Source organism: Limulus polyphemus, unplaced genomic scaffold (genome assembly GCF_000517525.1).
Source record: "Limulus polyphemus unplaced genomic scaffold, Limulus_polyphemus-2.1.2 Scaffold128, whole genome shotgun sequence".
Lineage (NCBI taxonomy): Eukaryota > Metazoa > Arthropoda > Merostomata > Xiphosura > Limulidae > Limulus > Limulus polyphemus.
The window spans coordinates 771,819-792,518 of record NW_013665738.1 but is presented as its reverse complement, the minus strand read 5'-3'; the positions used below and the strand labels follow the sequence as shown (position 1 = coordinate 792,518).

Sequence of the window (20,700 nt, the reverse complement as noted above, 5' to 3'; positions counted from 1 at the left end):
CTGACGTGTGAGTTTTTGGTTGTGGATGCGGGTACAGTGTTCTTTGATGGCTCCATTTTGTAAGTGCATTGTTAGGCGTCTTGACAGGGTTGTGGTAGTCATTCCGATGTAGGAGGCGTCTTTATATATATATAATTCGATTATATATATATAAAGACGAAATGTGTGTTTGTTTGCACCCTAACTCCTCCGAGCCTATTGAGCCAATCTCAATTTGTATGTAAATACTATGAACTATGGGGAATGTCCTAAGTGGGTCAAAATTTAACTTAACCCTATTTCTTTTTTATAAAGCCTGTTAGTTAATTACTCCCAGCCTGTTAAAACAATCTCAAACAATCTTGGCAAGTTGACGCTTTAGACATGTTGAATATTCTAAAGGGATTGAAGGTCAAAGTATAAAAGTTGCTGGTTTGTTTCTCAAACAACCATGCTTTTCTCATGGTGAATGAGATGTAGGGTGTTCAAGGGTGGGATCACTTCAAAATCTTTATTTGTTGGTAGTTGAAAACTAAACTGAAAATGCTGTTTATGTTCAAGCTCTTACTTTAAAATATATGCTTGCTGTTAAACGTACATTATTTTAATTAAGTTTAAACATTCCCTGTCAGTTGACGGGTATTTCAGCTTGTATGTAATAATTTAAAATCATTATTTTTCATTATGTCAATGTTATATATCAGAAATATTTTAAGTGATGCGAATTTTCATGAACTTTCAGAATTTCAAGGAAACTTTTATTTCGAACTATGTACACTTGCTATGAAAACTGTTTCACATTTCTTGCATAAGTCTTCGATTATTAAATATTTTCAGCGCAGAAACAAGATTATCTTTAATCTGCTATAACTGTTGTTGGTGATTATTCAACTACTATAGTGAACTGTGGTTCATGAATAGAAAATATGCGTTAAAAACCATATATGTGTTGAAATACGTTAGAAAATGTCCAGAGGATGAAAGTAAAACTACATTTGGAATGGCTCAGATAAAAGAGTAAGATACAGCCGTTTACGTTCCGAATAATTCACACGCAAATTGTAAAATTACAGCCGTCTACATTCCAAATAATTCACACAAAAACAGTAATCCTACAACTGTCTACGTTCAGAATAATTCACACACAAACAGAAGAATTAACAGCCGTATACTTTCCAAATAATTCAGACACAAACATTTCTTGTGCGCTACAAGAGTTTGGAAACCGTGACACTGTAGTCGTGTAGACTGTGATCACATTTTTGTTTCTGTGTGTGAGCGGGGTATTATAAACAGAAAGAAAATACAGCGATTTCCTTACTCAAGATTACATATATCTCATAATCTATAACATACAAGTTCATATCTATGTTGTTCAAAACATTATTTAGAATTCACCCAAGAAAACCTCTAGCATGTATATCAATATTGTGAAAATAAAAAACAACTAACACCACACTAACAACAGACTAGTTGGTATGTTGTTATTACAATGCCTAACAGCATACTATTAGAAGGTAAATCAATATTATCAAACTTCAACAACTAAGAGCATACTGTTAACAATTAAAACACCAAACTACAACAACATACAGCATATTGTTAGCAATTAAACTGATAATGTCAAACTACAACGACTAATAGTATACCATTAGCAATTAAATCAAAGCTGTTAAGTTAAAACGACTAACTGCCTAATATTCACAATCAAAATGATATTACAAAACCACAACGTCTAACTGCATAATTTAGCAGCAAAATCAGCATTATCAAACTTCAACAACTAATTGCATATTGTTAACAATTAGATCAATATTATCAAACTTCAACAACTAACTGCATACTATTAACAATTAGATCAATATTTTCAAACTTCAACAACTAACTGCATACTATCAACAATCAGATCATATTTTCAAACTACAACGACTAACTGCATACTATTACCAATTAGATCAATATTTACAAACTACAACGAGTAACTCCTTAGTATTAGCTATTAGCACAATGTTGTCAAACAAGAATGACTTGCTTCGTACTATTAGCAATTAAATCAATATTGTCAAACTTCAACGTGTACTGCAAACTGTTAACAACTATATAAATATATTAAAACTACAATGACTAACAGCATACTATTAGCAATTAAATCAAAGTTGTCAAACTAAAACGACTAGTTGTATAATATAAACAATTAAATTATATTCTCAAACCACAACGTCCTACTGCATACTATTAGAAATTAAATAAATATTGTCAAACTACAATGACTAAATGAATATTATTAGCAGAAGAATTAATATTGTGAAACTAGAAAAACTAGACACATATTATTAGCAGGAAATAAATACTGTTAAACTATAATAATAAAAACATCCTATTAGCAGATAAATTAATATTGTGAATGTACAACAACTAACAACATACTATTGGTAGACAAATCAAACTTCAACGACTATCAGCATACTATTAGCAGGTAAATCAATAATGTATTTTTTCTAAGACTTAGAGCATCATAGGAAAGGACTCTTAATCCACTAACTATCAGGAAATACATAACACGAATGAGACAAGCTTTAATGTTTATTTCATATACGTGTACACCAATATATATATATATATATATAGTAATCTGTATCTCTACGTTATTATAAAAGGTTCGGAACGATCATTTTTGTCGCTGTGTCGCTTACATCCTGGTTATAATAGGGAATAGGCGAAGCTTCTCTGTCGATTAACGACTTTGTTACGATCTCAATAGTTAAGATAAAAACTGTATCACGTGCTTTACTACCACATACTAAACGAGCCTGAACGCCAAGAACAAAGCCTTTTCATTAAACATCAGGACAAAAATCATTAAAAACTTGCTGCTTATAACAATGATTTAACATTTCAGCATTGTCTCTTTTCTTTCTTTTAACAAAAATCGTCTTAATGTTTCCTGTTAAGAAGAAAATGATGAAGAAGGGTAATTATGAATTTACTAATAAATTTGCAACTTGTAGTCATAAACCGAGTCATGCATTTGAATTTAGTTGCTGTTAAATACAATAAATAATCTCTAACAAGAATGCATTGTAAAGCAAAATAGGTAGTAACATATCGGTAGAATGTATCATTTGTAAAATAAAGTAATAATAAAACTGGAAGTAACTTCTATCTTTCTTTCTGACTATCACATTAGTTTCTTTTTAGCTGCTTCTGTTTATATACCTCTCGATGAGGTATACCGGAAAAGAAACGAGATTTTCCTTCCCATATACTGAGAGCCAGTTAATCCCGGCCATTGAATGATCATATAGACAGCTAAGCTCCGCACATTGCTAAGCGATGCCCTCCAGTTAATCCCGGCCATTGAATGATCATATAGACAGCTAAGCTCCGCACATTGCTAAGCGATGCCCTCTAGTAACAAGATTATGGCGGTTTTATTTCGTTTTCAGGTAAATACAACAAATACAAAGCTCAGATGGGCTGTCATTTCTCATCCTGCATATTGTCTTGTCATTATCATGTTTTTCGTTTTCTCCAGAACGGACTGCGTGAATTACATTTCCTGGCCACTGATGTTATTAAATCAGCTGCAAAAAATTTGATATTAAATATCACATGTGCATGCTATCGAAATCGTATGATATGAATCACATAATTACACAGAAAAGGTTTCGTCCTATGTTAAGGACTATGTTAAGAAGTGATTTATGCCTGTTCTGTATCGTACTTAACAAAGAATATGTTCGGAAGTGACGTCTAGTTGTTCTGTATTGTACTTTACGAGGACTATGTTGAGAAGTTATGTCGAGTTGTTTTGTATAGTACTTGACAAAGACTATATTTGAAAATGATGTCTAGTTGTTCTAATCGTACCGAACGATGAATGTGTTGAGAAGCGTTGCCTTGTTGTTCCCTATCGTACTGAACGACGAATGTGTTCGGAATTAATGTGTGGTTGTTATGTACTGTACTTAACGAAGACTATTTTCGGAAGTGATATGTAGTTGTTCTGTATCGTACTTAACCATACCTATGTTGAGAAGTCATACCTGATTGTTTTGTATGGTACCTAAAACCACACTTATGTTGAGAAGTCATGTCTAATTGTTTTGTATGGTACTTAAAACCATACTTATGTTGAGAAGTCATGCCTAATTGTTTTGTATGGTACTTAAAACCACACTTATGTTGAGAAGTCACGTCTAATTGTTTTGTATGGTACTTAACCATACTTATGTTGAGAAGTCATGTCTAATTGTTTTGTATGGTACTTAAAACCATACTCATGTTGAGAAGTGGTATCTGGTTGTTCTGTATCGTACTTAACCATATATATGTTGAGAAGTGGTGTCTGATTGTTCTGTATCGTACTTAACCATACCTATGTTGAGAAGTGGTGTCTGGTTGTTCTGTGTCGTACTTAACCATACCTATATTGAAAAGTGGTGTCTGGTTGTTCTGTATCGTACGTAACCATACATATGTTGAGAAGTGGTGTCTGGTTGTTCTGTGTCGTACGTAACCATACATATGTTGAGAAGTGGTGTCTGGTTGTTCTGTATCGTACTTAACCTTACCTATTTTGAGAATTGTTGTCTGGTTGTTCTGTATCGTACTTAACGAGTACTATATTGAAAGGCGCTGTATGATAGCTCTGTATCGTGTTAATTGAAAGTACAATTTGCAATATGATATGTGATATATTATTCAACTCAAAATGATAATAAGAGCCGTTATTTTAAATCAGAACGATCTCCCTTTCATTCTATCTTTAAATGTATCTTGATTTGAATCACAGACAATATGATTTCAAGAACAACTATATTTATTTATAAATTGTGGTTCCTGGTTTATAATTATTATTATTAATATCATTTCATTCATATATTTTTCTCTTCATTTTACTAATTACTATTCATTTTCTGTTAGACGAAGTTTGTGGAAAAACATTAACAAAGATTCTCGGTTTCTGAAATATTTGAGATGTAGTATAATCTTTGCATTACGTTTAAAGATTTGTTGCCCTACTTTTATCTATTCTACCACAGGGAACATAAAATCATTATATATTGACACTTAAAATCATTTTCTTAGTTCACTCAATATTAATCCTTAAACTGGAATATATATGTTTTGAAAATACAGTCTTGGCCAAATTGTTTGAATATTTTGTGACAAATAATATCAATATTATTAGGATGGAATACAAATACACTTTGCGCTGTCAAACTGAGAAATGTATGTTACATTAAACATCTACATATGTAATTTGTATAATGAGACAGGTTCTATGGACATCATGAATGATTTATTCGAACAGCAAACAATTTTATCAAACACCTATAGAAAGATGTGCAATTCAGTATTTCTTCTATCACGACAAAACCTTACCAAAATATATGTAATTATAAAATATAACATCAAAGTATTATAAATAGCATATGTAACCTTATATCAGTTCATATTAAGCATTCAGTATTTGGTTGGTCCTTCTCGTACTCTAATAACCTCCGTAAGGCAACGCGGCATGCTGTTGATGAGGTTATTGATGTAATCCATCATAATTTCATCCCAGCTGTCACCAGAAGGCGCTGTAACTCAGCTACAGTAGCTGATGTAAGATCGTGGTTAGTAGTTTTTCGGCTCCATTCTGCCCAACAGTCCTCAATGGGAATACAATCTGGAGAATTTGCTGGCCATGGCAATCTTGTAACGTTCTCCTCGTCGAAATAATCCTGTACAATACGTGCAGTGTGGGCAGTGGTATTGTCATCCTGTAACACAAAGTTATTTCCAAACCTTGCCTTAGCATATGGCAAAAATATCTTCTCCATGTGATGCCTGTAGGAGGTGCCATTGACGTTTCCCTGGAGGATATGAAGAGCAGTTTTCCTCCATGATGAATAGTTGCCCAGACATGTACTGTATCACCTCCCGTGTGTTCCCAGTAGGACAGATAGTCTTCCCTCATCTGTTCTCCAGGCAAACGACGGACACGAATCCTATCTTCAGCCTTAACAGAACTCATCTGAAAAGATGACATGTCGCCAGTGTCTTAACTGTAAGTTGACATGCTTGCAAAAAACCTTGTTTGGTCAATCACCTATTCAATATTCTTCTGGATACCCGAGAATGAATTGTGCTCATGGAATTCTTGTCGTAATGTGTTGCAAGATTTCTTTTGACCTTAAAGTGTTAACCTGTTAACCTGATCAAACCACAGTCGCCTCGGGCAGTAGTTTTCAAGTCTACGAGTAGACTTTCCTAGAACGTTTCCTGCAGTCCGAATACGTTTCAGTATTCTAGATACAGGATACCCTACTGTTCTGGTAATGTCCGTTTGCTTCGTACCATTTCTCGACAGTCGAACAATTTAACACCCTATTACTTCTGGCACGTGGCGTTGATCTTTAGAAAAAGATTATACCAAAAGCCCTCCCTTTTATATAAAACAGGTGTGTGTATGTGTTTTTTAACGAACAAATGCTCGAAACAACTTATATGGACCAGAATAACAACTGGTACGTGTTTGTCCAATCATACACTACTTTCTCTGTTGCTAATCAGGCATTTACTCAATAATTACTCCATGCATGCAGACAATAACATCAATATAGAACTGTATACAAACATTTAGGTCAAGACTACATAATATCAATACTTTAACAGATATTTATCATATGCAGAGTTGAAAACAACAACAACAAGATATTGAACACATTTACACTTTTTTTTTCCTTCTGTTATTATCTTGATAATAAACCAAAAATGCCTACTGAGGCTGAAACTAGTACATCTAACAATGTTAATCCAGAAAACATGATTCTACATAGGCTGTGACTACTACTACTCACGGTAGTGAGTAGTATGACTAGTATGACCAAACTATGACTAGTACTTTTAATAGTGTTGAAATAACTGATTTGATTACAAGTTGTGACTAGCACTTTTAATAGCGATGAACCAACATATTGTACTCTACAAAAGCTATGACTAGTACTTCTAACGGTCAGGCTAATTCGACCCTACAAAAGTTGTGATTAATATTTCTGAGGGTCATGAAACAAAGAATGTAACCTTCAAAAGCTGTGACTAGTACTTCTAATGGTGAGGATAATTCGACTCTACAAAAGCTGTGATTAGTACTTCTGAGGATCATGAAACAAATAATGTAACCTTCAAAAGCTGTGACTAGTACTTCTAACAGCGATGAACCAACGGATTTTACTCTACAAAACTGTAACTAGTACTTCTAACGGTTGTTAAACAAAGAATGTAACTTTAGAAAGTTGTGACTAGTACTTTTAACAGTGATAAACCAACAAATTCAACTCTGCACAAGTTGTTTATATATCATTGTGCATATCACTGCTTGAAAGTTTGCTCCTATACTGAAAGCTTTAAACAATGGTGTTAAGGATAGGAACAAGTGTAAACAAATTAAACTTCATTTTGAACTGGTCGAATGTTGAAAGCGAGCTGTTAAAAGTGAATATTGTCTTACGTATCCAAATGACCCATTTTCAAGATAGGAGACACATCTTATCTCGGTGGCTGCAAATATTACAAAACAGATGTTTAGTCTATCTTTCACATATGGTAAAGCACGATATATTAATCAAGCACATAACATTATAATGAATCATCACTAATGGGTTTAATAACTCACTGAATTTCCTGCTTATTCACTGAATTATTAAACACTACTCGAGCATTACCCAAACATCTCCTGCTTAGTCACTAAATTATTAATTATTACTATAATTTATTCAAGCAACTTATGGTTAGCAGCTGATTTTGTTTGTTGTAATGGTTATCAGCCTATACGATCATCTAAGTTTAATTATTAAACAGAAACTATATTTTTTATAACTAGATACTAATATTAACTACTTTTTATCCTACGTTTCGGCTGCTAATCTGCTGTCGTCTCCAGGGAAGTTCTGAGTAGGACTATTCTGTTGTTTTGTAGTGGGTAGGATTCGAGCCTCAGTTTTCTTGATGGAAATCCAGTGTCTTAACCATTCGACTGAGTTTCCCTCATTAGAACTGGAATCTACTGATCAGTTTAACACTATTTCCATTAAGTCATCTGGAATAAACATTACCTTAATGTCTTAATATGTTTCTTATGTATGAACGTTATTTATCATTTAAAAGTAATCTCTCTTGAACTAATAAATCCACTTCCATTTGCCAACTAAGCTCTTCTAATGACTATGCAATAGTCAGTGATCAGCTAAATGCAACTCATTCCATTAAGCAGACCGGATGTTCCAGATATCAGAATTAAATCTGTTGAAAGCAGCTTTTGGTGTAGTTAATGAGAGTTTTGGAATGAATTGAAAAAGCAATAGTTCAATCTGAAATTTCCTGAAACTTACTTTAACATTTCAACACTGTAAACAACACTAGTTCAGTCTGAAGTTTCTGAAAATTATTCTAACGTTTTAACATGATAAATAGCGTTAGTTGAACACTTAGTTGGACGTTAAGAAATAATAAGTAGATACACAAAATATGTAAATTGTACGCCTTTAGGCAACTGACATCTCGCCAAAAATACTTTAGTACTGTTGTTATTTTTATTTGTATTTAACAATAATTAAATAAACAAAATAGATAAATGATGTGCCTGTAACCCCCTACCTTGCGTCAAAAATACTTTAGTACTGTTGTTATTTTTACTTGTATTTAACAATAAGTAAATAAACAGAATAGATAAATGATGTGCATGTAACCCCTACCTTGCGTCAAAAATACTTTAGTACTGTTGTTATTTTTACTTGTATTTAACAATAAGTAAATAAACAGAATAGATAAATGATGTGCATGTAACCCCTACCTTGCGGCAAAAATACTTTAGTACTGTTGTTATTTTTACTTGTATTCAACAATAAGTAAATAAACAGAATAGATAAATGATGTGCATGTAACCCCTACCTTGCGTCAAAAATACTTTAGTACTGTTGTTATTTTTACTTGTATTCAACAATAAGTAAATAAACAAAATAGATAAATGATGTGCCTTTAGATATCTACCTCTCGTCAAAAATAATTTAGTACTGTTGTTATGAGCCGCGGCATAGCGGCTTATAGAACGACTCTGAGAGTTTTTTTGTTTTTTTTCGAGTTCAAACATTTAGCTCATAGCTCCGTCATGTCTTGACCGATTTGAGATCTAATTACAGTTTTAGACTCTAGAGATCAAACCCTTTCGATGACTTATTGATCACGCCCAAGGTATCCTAGCTGAATTTATTCTAATCGTGCCTAAAAAAATTTCAATTTGAGGGTGGGCTGAGAGATCCTGATGAGTAATAAAATCGAGTAGGGTATACGCGCGCCCCACGCTTGGTATTGCTAGCACACAAAAAATATAAAGAAAAAAAATGTTTCACAGATTAATTTACTCTAATCCTGCCTAAAAGAATTTCAAGTGCCGTGGCTACTGAGGATTTCCTTTAGTTTTTACTTACATTTACGAATAAACAAAATAGATAAATTATGTGCCTGAAGACGATTAATCTCTCGTTAAAAATATTTTAGTACATTTGTTATTGGTTTACTTGTATTTGATAAGATACTCTTGCATAAAAAAAGAGTTTCTAATGAATGTGGACTGTAAAACAGCTGCATTTAATGAAAATGTTGAATATCAAATCTTACGGTTAAGTTTTGTAATTAAAGGCAATTTTAATCTTTAAAAACTCAGACTTCGTATTTCAAACCTTCAAAAGGTAACGATATTCAAACAAAATATAAATAAATCTAATTTGCAATCGTCTTACATTCGATGAATAATTGCTATTCAATGTTGAAATTCTTTGGACCCAAAACGTCTGTTTCACAGAAGAACCCATCTGGCCTGGCGTTCTATCCAAGGAATTAAAAGTTTTTCCTTAAATGATTTTACGCGTAATTAGAGAAAGAAATATATATATGAAGCTAAGTCCAAATTAAGAATTGTAAAGATACGTCAAACTCGAGTTAATTATATTGAGCGAAACGTCTCCACGCATTAAACTATAATTCCCCAATTAGGAGAATCTTCGGAAAAATGATACTCATTATGATAATTATTTCTTGAGAGCTTTGATTTCCATTAAAATACTTTTAGTTTAAAGCTATAGTTTCGACGCACTTTAAGTAAAAATGTTTTACAAAAAATCTGTGATATAAGCTACAAAAGTATTTAGCGGACGTCTTCGAAATGAATGCCAAAGGAAAAACTTTAGTTTATTATAATTATAATTATTTATTAACCTCCTCAGTCCTCTGACCATCGGTTCCGCTCCAAGAAACGTTCCATTCTTCTTCTTTTTGTCCCATCATAGACAGGGATGTGCTTTCTTAGACGACTTACTGTTCGTGTTAGTGGGTCAGTAGGGACTCACGAGTCAACTTCCATTAACACTTTGTCCGTCACTCTTACACTGTTGTTCTTGTTGTTCACAACTCAAGGTTGAAGCTAATACATAATAATGTGTGTTGGTACTAATACTGTATTTAGAAATAATAAACAAATCACATTTACATCAAAACATTAAAATATCATCATCAGTATGTGGTGATGCCACACAAAAAATTTTAAAACAATTAGGCAGATGTCATTACATTTTGATTACTCTTCATGTTGTTCTTAAGAACTTATTTCTATGTTCCAAGGAACTAAAGAGTTAACTCTCATTTCACCCAGAAATAAACAAAACCGTCCTCTCTCTCCCTCTCACACACACATGTTATTATTGTTATGATTTAAGAAATCTCAAATAAATAATGGTCTTCTCTAATCACATAGACATCTGTGTTGTCAAGTGAAATCAATGTTGTCGAGAGACATCAGTGTTTTCAAATGACATAATTGTTGTCAAGTGAAATCAGTGTTGGCAAGGGACATCATTGTTGTCAAGTGACATTACTGTTGTCAAGTGAAATCACTGTTGTCGAGAGACATCAGTGTTTTCAAATGACGTAATTGTTGTCAAATGAAACCAGTGTTGGCAAGGGACATCATTGTTGTCAAGTGACATTACTGTTGGTCAGTGACATTTTCAAGTCACAGTAACAAAGGAGTTTTTGTGTAAAATAATACAAGCTTTGTCGAATCTAAATGACACCAGTCTTATAAAATCACGGTCATATAGATTTTCTCAAGTAAAATTGACACATTGCTTTCTCAATCCATAGTGACGCTAGTATTTTTTAATCTCATTTATTCATTTACATTTAAAAACGTTTCCCAATCACAGTGACAACAGTGGCACAACCTTGACGCACTGGGACGCAGTTATACTCAAGTATTATTGCCTCATCTTCACCACTGAAGTCAACGTAAGATGAAATTTCACACTTCCTAGTAATGCACGTTATTTCAAGTCACAGTGACACGCGTCTTTTTAAGTGATATTGTAAATAAAAAGTCTTTCAAGTCTAAAGTTAAATAAGTATGATTCATTTCACAAAGACACGATATTATTCAAGTCACAGTAATAAAAGTCGTTTTCTTGAGCCTCATTTACACGAATCTTTCCAATTCACAAAGACGAAAGATTTTCAAAGTCACAATATCATAAGATTTCCAAAGTCACAGTGACCTTATTCTTTTTAAGCGATTGTGACAAGGATTTTTCAAAAATATAGGGACATAAGCCTTTCCAAGCCACAGAGACAAAATGCTACCCGAGTCGTGTTTCAAAAACCTATCCGAGTTACAAGACCACAATTCTTACCGAATTATAGGAACACAAACTTATCCAAACTAAAAAAAAATTAAATTCAAGTTATAGGAACGCAATCCTACTCAATCCCTAGAGACGCTATGTTTTCCAAATTGAATTGTCACAAGCCTAGCCAAATTACAGGGAAACGAAAACATATTAAGTACCCAATACTGTCATCTGGTCACATGTGAAAATCGCTTCTATAATACTAACCGACCATGCTATGCAAAGGCGAAATTTTATTGCATGTTTTCTTTTTAATTATAGCTACTACCATATTTGCAGACACTGCAGCAGTAAACTTCAAAGCATATAATGCTGTAGTTTGGGGTTCGATCTCTGCAGTGCCACGGCGAAAGTAGTCCATTACACAAATAAAAAAAAGTACAAACGCAAGCACTTGAGAAAGAGAAGCACTCTTGTTTAATGTTCAGGGTGTTTAATTGGTTTTATTCATTCACTAACATGGAAATTTTGTGACCCAGAAACGAGTAGAATTAAGGTAGCCAAGCTAACATGGAAACTTTGTGACCCAGAAAAAAGTAGAATCAAGGTAGCCAAACTAACATGGAAACGTTGTGACTCAGAAACGAGTAGAATGACGGTAGCCAAACTAACATGGAAACGTTGTGACTCAGAAACGAGTAGAATGACGGTAGCCAAACTAACATGGAAACTTTTTGACCTAGAAACAAGTAGAATCAAAGTAGCCAAACTAGCATGAAAACTTTGCGACCCAGAAACGAGTAGAATAAAAGTAGCCAAACTAACATGGAAACTTTGTGACCCAGAAACGAGTAAAATGACGGTAGCCAAACTAACATGGAAATTTTGTGACCCAGAAACGAGTAGAATTAAGGTAGCCAAGCTAACATGGAAACTTTGTGACCCAGAAAAAAAGTAGAATGAAGGTAGCCAAACTAGCATGGAAACTTTGCGACCCAGAAACGAGTAGAATAAAAGTAGCCAAACTAACATGGAAACTTTGTGACCCAGAAACGAGTAAAATGACGGTAGCCAAACTAACATGGAAACTTTTTGACCTAAAAACAAGTAGAATCAAGGTAGCTAAACTAACATGGAAACTTTGCGACCCAGAAACGAGTAGAATCAAAGTAGCCAAACTAACATGGAAACTTTTTGACCTAGAAACAAGCAGAATCAAGGTAGCCAAACTAACATGGAAACTTTGCGACCCAGAAACGAGTAGAATCAAGACAGCCAAACCAAATACGAAACACTTTCTTACCTTCCTGTATTTTTTGTTCTGTTTTTTGTGATAAACGTAAAGCGCCTTACGATTTCTCTTACTCTCACCTTTAGAAAATTGAAGAACACATTTCATGAGTTCAAAATATCAATAAGAAACGACTTTGTGTCATTAATTATATGTAAATATTGTACATAGAAATTTTATGAGCAACTGGAAAAACAGTATGCCTATTGTATTACATGGAATATGTTATGCATGTTAAACGGATCATGCCGTATTGTGAATGCATATTGAATAACTCGCATCCCGTTGCTAAGAAGCTTTCGCCTACCACACTTTGGAGCGGAGGGGGCGTTAAAAGAGTCATGGTCAAATCCCAATATTCAATTATAGTGTCCTAAGAGTTATTGGTGGATGTTGTTGACTAGTTTTTGTTTCTCCCTAGTCTAATATTTGACAATTAGAACAGCTTGTGTAGATAGTGCTTGTGCAGCTTTGCTCAAAAATCTGAAACAATGCAAAGAAATCTATGTTTTCCTAAAGTAATTATTCATACATATATATATGTTTTTGCCATTTTGTTGAGCTATGTTAACGATATAAAGATCAAAACAAATCATTATTTCCTAATTTGTATTAATGCAAGAAAGAAGATGATTAAAAATTCTCTGTAGTCATTATTTTTTATTCAGTTATTTTCTAACAATATCATTATATTTTCATTATTTTCACTATTTGAGTTTACATTTGAACAGTATAATTAACTTTTCAAGACTTCCAACTGTCTTATGTTTTGTTTTCTTTTAGTTTTGTAATCAGTTATTTTTTTTACTAATGTATGAACTATTTCCAGTTTCCATTTCAGCCTGTAACAACTAGACCGCTCACATAAAGTTACGCACACATGATACAAGACGTGAAACTAACAGTATTTACGTTCGGAAATATTTTTGTAACTTTTTATATCCAACAAATAATAATAAAGGGAATAGTAATTCTTAACTAATTAAAAAAATCAAGTTTTTTTTACGTCTATTTCTTATATTTTCACGTAGAAATCACGAAGTAATAATTTTATATCCAAACAGCAACCAACTGGTTAATTAAGGAAGCTGGAGAAAAAAAAAAACGCTCAAACTTTACTCCAGAAATTTTAAAACTTCGATACAGGTGTTTAGGTTAATACAACTAACAAAAGTGGACACAACCATTCAGGTAATGCAAGGAAGGCAACACAACATATCTTATGAATACAATGAAAGTATTAAAAACCGCTTAAATAATACAAAAAAGCGATACAACAGTTGTGCTAAACACAAAGAAGGTGAACACAACCGTTTACATTACGCAAGAAAAGTGACGCACATGTTTATGTTAATGAGTTCATGCAGGTATCGTTAACTGTCCGATAGATGAAGATAATAGAGGACACTGAAGATTCGTAAGTTGATGTAGACATTATAACTGCTCGATAGAGGAAAGTAATAAAGTACACTGAGGATTACTAAGTTGATGTAGACTTTATTACTTTCCTCTATCGAGCAGTTATAATGTCTACATCAACTTACGAATCTTCAGTGTACTTTATTACTTTCGTCTATCGAGCAGTTATAATGTGCACTGAAGATTCGTAAGTTGATGTAGACATTTTAACTGCTCGATAGATGAAAGTAATAAAGTACGCTGCAGATTGATGAAGACATCGTTTTATATTTTAATACATGTAACTCTGAATCAACGATCTTTGATTTGTTCTAACGGCTTCTGTAATGCAGTGTCTTGTATTATGGTTGATATCGTAAGGCATAAGAATAAATGGAAGTGGAGTTATTGGAAATTAAACTTACGCTATCAAACAAATGACTATAAGTTAGCTCTCATGTATTAATGATACGCCGATGTTCTGGCGTTTTATTATCTAATAATGAATATTTTCCTTAGAATGTTTTGTTTAGTCAGGAAATGGTGTTTTCTCAGCTTTACTTCATTGTGGGGGTTAATGTATCGGTAATAGACTTCTAGCTAGCTACATTGCAATTGAATTTATCGAGACACGTCGTCTGTAATGCTGTCCTTTTAGTAATAGCGGATTTTTGGTTTTTATTTAGAGTAAAATGTAAGTTCTTAAACACAAACAATATATATATCTGTCTTGATTAATTTTCTCCATATCATGAAGCGTTTATAAACAATTCGAATTAATTTCTCATGAACGAATGAATTTGCGAATTAAAATATTTAATAGCATCTTCGGTTAGAAGAGTAATTTACTTTTAATAGTAATAAGAAAAAAACGAACATTTTAAGAAAGTACAGACAATAAATAATAGCTGAGAGTTAATTATTTAGCAAGGACAGCTGTTTATTAATTTTGTTTTCAAACACTATTTTCAGTCTTTAATTTTTATAATTTGATTTTATTTTCTATTGATTTTTAATTAATTAGTCAGTTAATTTTTAAAACACTAATTTCTGGTAATGCGGAAAATACTTACTCCTTGCAAAAAATTTGTTTGTGATTGCTGCTGAGTAGATGTCGTTCCTCTGGCCTATCAATTCAATATTAGGGACAGCTATGCAAATATTCTTTCTGTATCTATGAGCGCATATCTGAAAGAAACAAACTTATGGTAATCACCGAAACAGAGGTTTTAAAACTAGATTTGTCTTATGGTAACTACCAGAATTCTGAATATTTAGTAGTGAAGAACACTGGCAAAGCAAGGAAATTGTGCTTTTACATGAAGTCCAATTATTTTGTTTTGAAGTTAGGCACAAAGCTACACAATGGGCTATCTGTGCGCTGCCCACCACGGGTATCTAAACCTGATTTCTAGCGTTGTAAGTCCGCAGACATACCGCTGTGCCACTGGGGGGCGATGAAGTCCGAATTTGTATTATTATTATTACACATAAGTATTTTAAATGCATGCCTGTATTATTATGACACACCTGTATTGTGACTTGTAGAAGTCTCTTAAAAATGAATTTTAAAGTGTAATAAAATTTTTCAACTATAGGGATGAAAAAGTAGAGCAATGAGGAATAAATTTCAAACTTAGAAATTGTTAACTCACACCTCTACTATATAAAGACGAAAAGCCGTCCGTCTGTCACTCCGATATCTCGGCCGTTGCGTACCGATTGACACGCAACTTGTACAAAACGATAGCGCTTTCTACTGCGACAAACAAGTTTGTATTTCTAAAATTATTCCAGCCATATATATATAAAACGGACGATGCGCTACTTTCGACATATAATTAGATTTGAGGGTAATTTGGTAAAGATCGTGATTAATAATAAAATCAAATCGGGTATAGGCGCGCCCACGCTTGGTATTGATGGCGCACAAAAAATCTGAATCATTGGCTGAAATTCCTCATTACGTTTGCTTGGTTGTCATGGAGACAAACTGATGCAACATCAACAAATTTTGTCGAACCGGAACCTTCGGCTAAAACTATATAATAACCCGCATGTTTTACCCGCAGCACATTTCAATGTTGAAAATGCCCAAATTAAAGCACGCTTATTCAGCTCAGCAGGCTGACAAAGCGCAAACCAGGAAGACAGTCCAAAGAGAAGACCCCGAAATACATAATAAAATTCACTGTCTTTACTATCACAATTAATAACTTGCAGGGTCATAAAGTTCACCAAGTAGGAATATGTCTTTGAGAAACTTTCACCTTTAGTTTATCCAGTTTTGTGAAAAGTTAGAGTAGCGATTGTGTGTGTGTGTTCGAGAATGTAAAAGTTATCTTTTCATTGAGAATAAACAAATAATTTCATAAATAATAATAATAAAATTGGCCGAGGTACAAATTGAGTTTACAATAAATGTTCCACTTAAAAATAATTTAAAATAAGTTTCTAGTTATAAATGATATGAACAATAAACGTCTCTGGAGAAAAAATTTAACAGCAATTATTTTATGTAAAAAAAGTTTTCTTACAGCAATGGTTTTTCATATGATATACAATCTTACAGAGGTATGACCTTCATTGGGCGTTATGTTTTCAGTCTTTCTATAATATGTGTTTTTTGTTTCGTTCTGAGAACCTCATGCGGCTAACTTCTTTAACATAATACTGTATATTCAGATGTAATATACATGTATATGATAAAATACGTTAGAAAATTACACGATTCTTTAAAAGTTAAGTAAGCCATTAACACAGTGATACTCTTTGTCCGAATTGTTACAAATCCTCATATCTGTTTAGTCAAGATAGTGTTTCTGCATATGAACACGTAAGGTAATTATTTAATGTGACAGAACCGCTTTTCTGACAGCTAAGGACAACCAATATTCTTAATAAACATCATATTAAACAAATATGTTTACGGTACTTTTTAAAATCGAAACTATATTTTTTTTAGACATAGTTGAACGTTTTACATTCAAGAATGAATATTTTTTATTCATCGACATCTAAATACAGTAACATTCGTGCGATAACAAAAATCATGTATTGTTTCTTTTTTTCAAGGTTAATTATCATGAGACGTAAGTATTAGGCCTATTACATTTTTAAACACAACATTCTTAATCTAGTCCCCTGAAGGTTTCCAAAAATTAGAAGAGTGTATAATAATAGTATTTTAACCACGCTATATTTGTTATATCCATTGCCTCATGATAATTAAGTCTGTAATCACTCTTCGCCGGCTTGTAAAAGGCGTACACACCATAATAATTATTGTTTCTTTTTTCATCTTGAAATCTTTAAAGGCTCTTTTCCAGAGAAAACGATGAGTACAGCTGGTGTGAAAAGATAAATATGATTTGGCCATTATTATAATTAAAATGTTTAAATAATGTATGATTACAAACAAATTGTTTAAAAAATGTATTATAATAATGATTTTGTTTTTAAAAAAATGTGTTATTACAATGGCTTTGTTTAAAAAATGTGTTATTTCAAGAACATTATTTAAATAATCTGTTATTACAAGGACATTATATAAATCACAAGTATATAAGCCCGTCAAAAATGACGAAAATCAAATGAAAATTATATAATTTAACTAAAACAAATTTGTCTGTACTTCCAAAATGCACCTAGTCTTCATTTATTTCATCAGTCTCGAAGTAAGTTTGTAATCACCACATTTTTATTAAAAGCTAGGCAGAAAGATGAAATGTTATCGTGAATAAAAGTACGTGTACACACTGAAAAGAGACTTAAATAGCCTTCTTGAGCCTTTTCACTGTATTATAGGTCAGAAATTAGAAAACATAGTGCGAACATTCCGACACAAATTTTTAACTCTTTCGACTTTACAAAGAATACAGCATATTTGGTAGAAATAAACCTTGATTTTGCATTATGTTTAAGGCCAAGTAAGTAATATATGAGTTAAAATACTAAAATAATTTTTATTAATTAGCATTTATTCACCACTTATATAACGCTAGTAATAGTATGACTATTTGTAGTCTAATTTAATCATAACCATAATGTAAGGCTTTGTTGAAACACTACTTTTATTTTGCTTTTGGCAACAACTCAATGTCACAAAACTTCTGAATTGAATTAATTTGCTGTTATATCACTGAAGTTATAAAAAAATAAAGAATAAAAAACCTTTCTAATAAATTAACATGAATATTGATCATTCAACATAAACACCATAGTTGGCCTAAGAACAATCAGGTGATAGTTTTGTTGCTAAGCGACGATGCATATTATTGAGCATTACTGAAAAAGGAGCGTGAAAGCGTTCTCAACAGAGGGAATAAGCTTTTTATAGTTAGTGATTTAGTATTGCAATGACTTTGTTTAAATAAGTGCTATTGCAATGATACTGTTTAAATAATGTGGTATTAGAATAATGTTTGTTTTAATACAGTGTTGTTATAGAGCTCTGTAGCTAAATTGTAACTGTCTAAAATTCACTCATCAGGAAGGTAATCGATTTTTAAAGCTTTTATGTTAACGCAAAATTGTTCAGATCTACTAATCTCTTTATATTTCCAAAATAAAAATAGTTAGAAAGAAGATAATATAATTAAGTTTTCTACCAATCTCCCACCTTCTTCGAAACCACGTGCCTCTTTAACCCGGTAAAACTATTCTTTCCTACGTCGTAGATAGTAAATGGTCAGTTGTATTTAATCCAGTAGATTTTTTTTTATTTTTATCTAAATATGTGTCGACAAAGCCTTAGATAACTTGTTTCTAATCCAATGTCTACTATTTGAACCTCTTGTCTACAATCTGATTTATTTATCACTGAGAATCTCGTTCTTAATGGTGCATGAAAGTATTCTTTTAACACCTGTTTTCACGGTATTGTCTGAACTGTTTCGCTTCACGCGATACCCTTCTTAGACGTTGTTAAGGGTAATCACATTGGCGTAAAGTTATTTCTTCTAAGTTTTGAACAATCGATGTAAAAACAATAACTGAAACCAAACGTTTACTTAAAAGCACTCAAAAATAAAATACATTTCTATGTGGAATAACCTAGTGCTTCTTTTAAGAATAACATTAAGGCAAAAATGTTAAAGAAATGGAATTCGTAAGAATCTGTGAAGAGAAACTGGGAATCAAAATTTGTTAAACTATCTACGTAAGAAGTTACCAAATACCCGTTAGTTATAACTTTGTCATAAGTCAGTAAATAATTTCTCTGTGTAAAAAATCATTTACGAACCGTATTTCGTAGAGTATATCTTCAAATACAGTTTCGATGTATGTTTAAAACTGACCGCTGCTTACAGTAATTTTTTAGATTTAAAGATCGCAATCCTTCACTTAAATTAACAAATACTATGTATATATTTATATGTCCTTGCTGTCAGCATGGTTATATCAGTTCAACTATAAGTATACTGTTAACTCGTATGAAGGAACATGCACATTTAAGGTCTTCGAATAGATCAAGTGTACTGGAACTTGCCCTAGGTAAGTGTGACGTACTCTTCTACTCGAATTGATTTAAGATATTAAAAAAGGACCAATGATGAACAGAGTCTTTGTATAGAACAAAGATTTCTCATACGTAAACCGAGGCCAGAGATTAATCAGATAAGTTCTGTCTTTAGGATACTCTTGGTTTTATAGACATATATTATAAAGTTCAGTTATCTTCAAAGCGAGGGGAGTGGTTTATTTGTTTCCGAATTTCGCTCAAATATACATAAGAGCTATATACGCATAACCCTCCATACCTTGAAACTGGTACACTAGAGTCTAACCGATTAATGTGATTTGGCCACCACTCTTTTAAAGCATGCCCACGGTCCCAAATTGTGGAACAAGTTTATGCGGCAACGGGTCACGCCCTATGAATCCTCAGATTCACAGTCAGGACAGGATAAGCACTAAGATATCTTGAACCGCGAGTGAAAGGAGCTATAATCTATATACAGTTAACACCAAAAATGGGTAAGTTCAATGAACTTGCGACACCAAATAAGATATGATCAATGTTGAAACAACACCACTGTCCGTATTTTGAGAGAACTGATTTAACTGTGTATGCAATGTATAGGCTAGACCTAACTTTTAAGGCGCCAGAACCTCGTAACATATTATTGGGATTACTGCCCAACACGATGATAACTATGAGGTTTCCCAAATTATATTCAGTTTAAACTAATGATTGTAAGTTCGTAAAGGTGTGAACGGTACTCGTATTTTTGATTCAACACGCCGAGAAACTGACCAACATAAGGAGATTATAAAAGGCATTTCAGTTGCTGTTTATTTCTTATTGGTGAAGTTTTATATGAAATATTTAAAGCATGTTTGATAAGTTATTTATTTCATAAA

General features: G+C 32.7%; 1 protein-coding gene across 5 annotated transcripts in view; it reads left to right on the top strand.

Moving 5' to 3' along the window:
* The window catches only part of LOC106473320 (hemicentin-1-like), a 196,928-nt gene that overhangs the window by 100,710 nt on the left and 75,518 nt on the right, over positions 1 to 20,700 (top strand). Inside the window, exon 1 of one of the 5 annotated variants that reach the window (XM_022402783.1) lies at positions 20,064 to 20,313. The exons of the other annotated variants lie outside the window; for them this stretch is intronic. Coding sequence (XP_022258491.1) covers positions 20,310 to 20,313 — 4 coding nt within the window. The 5' untranslated portion in view covers positions 20,064 to 20,309. Of the gene's footprint in view, positions 1 to 20,063; positions 20,314 to 20,700 lie in introns of those variants that run through there. 5 annotated transcript variants of the gene reach the window in all.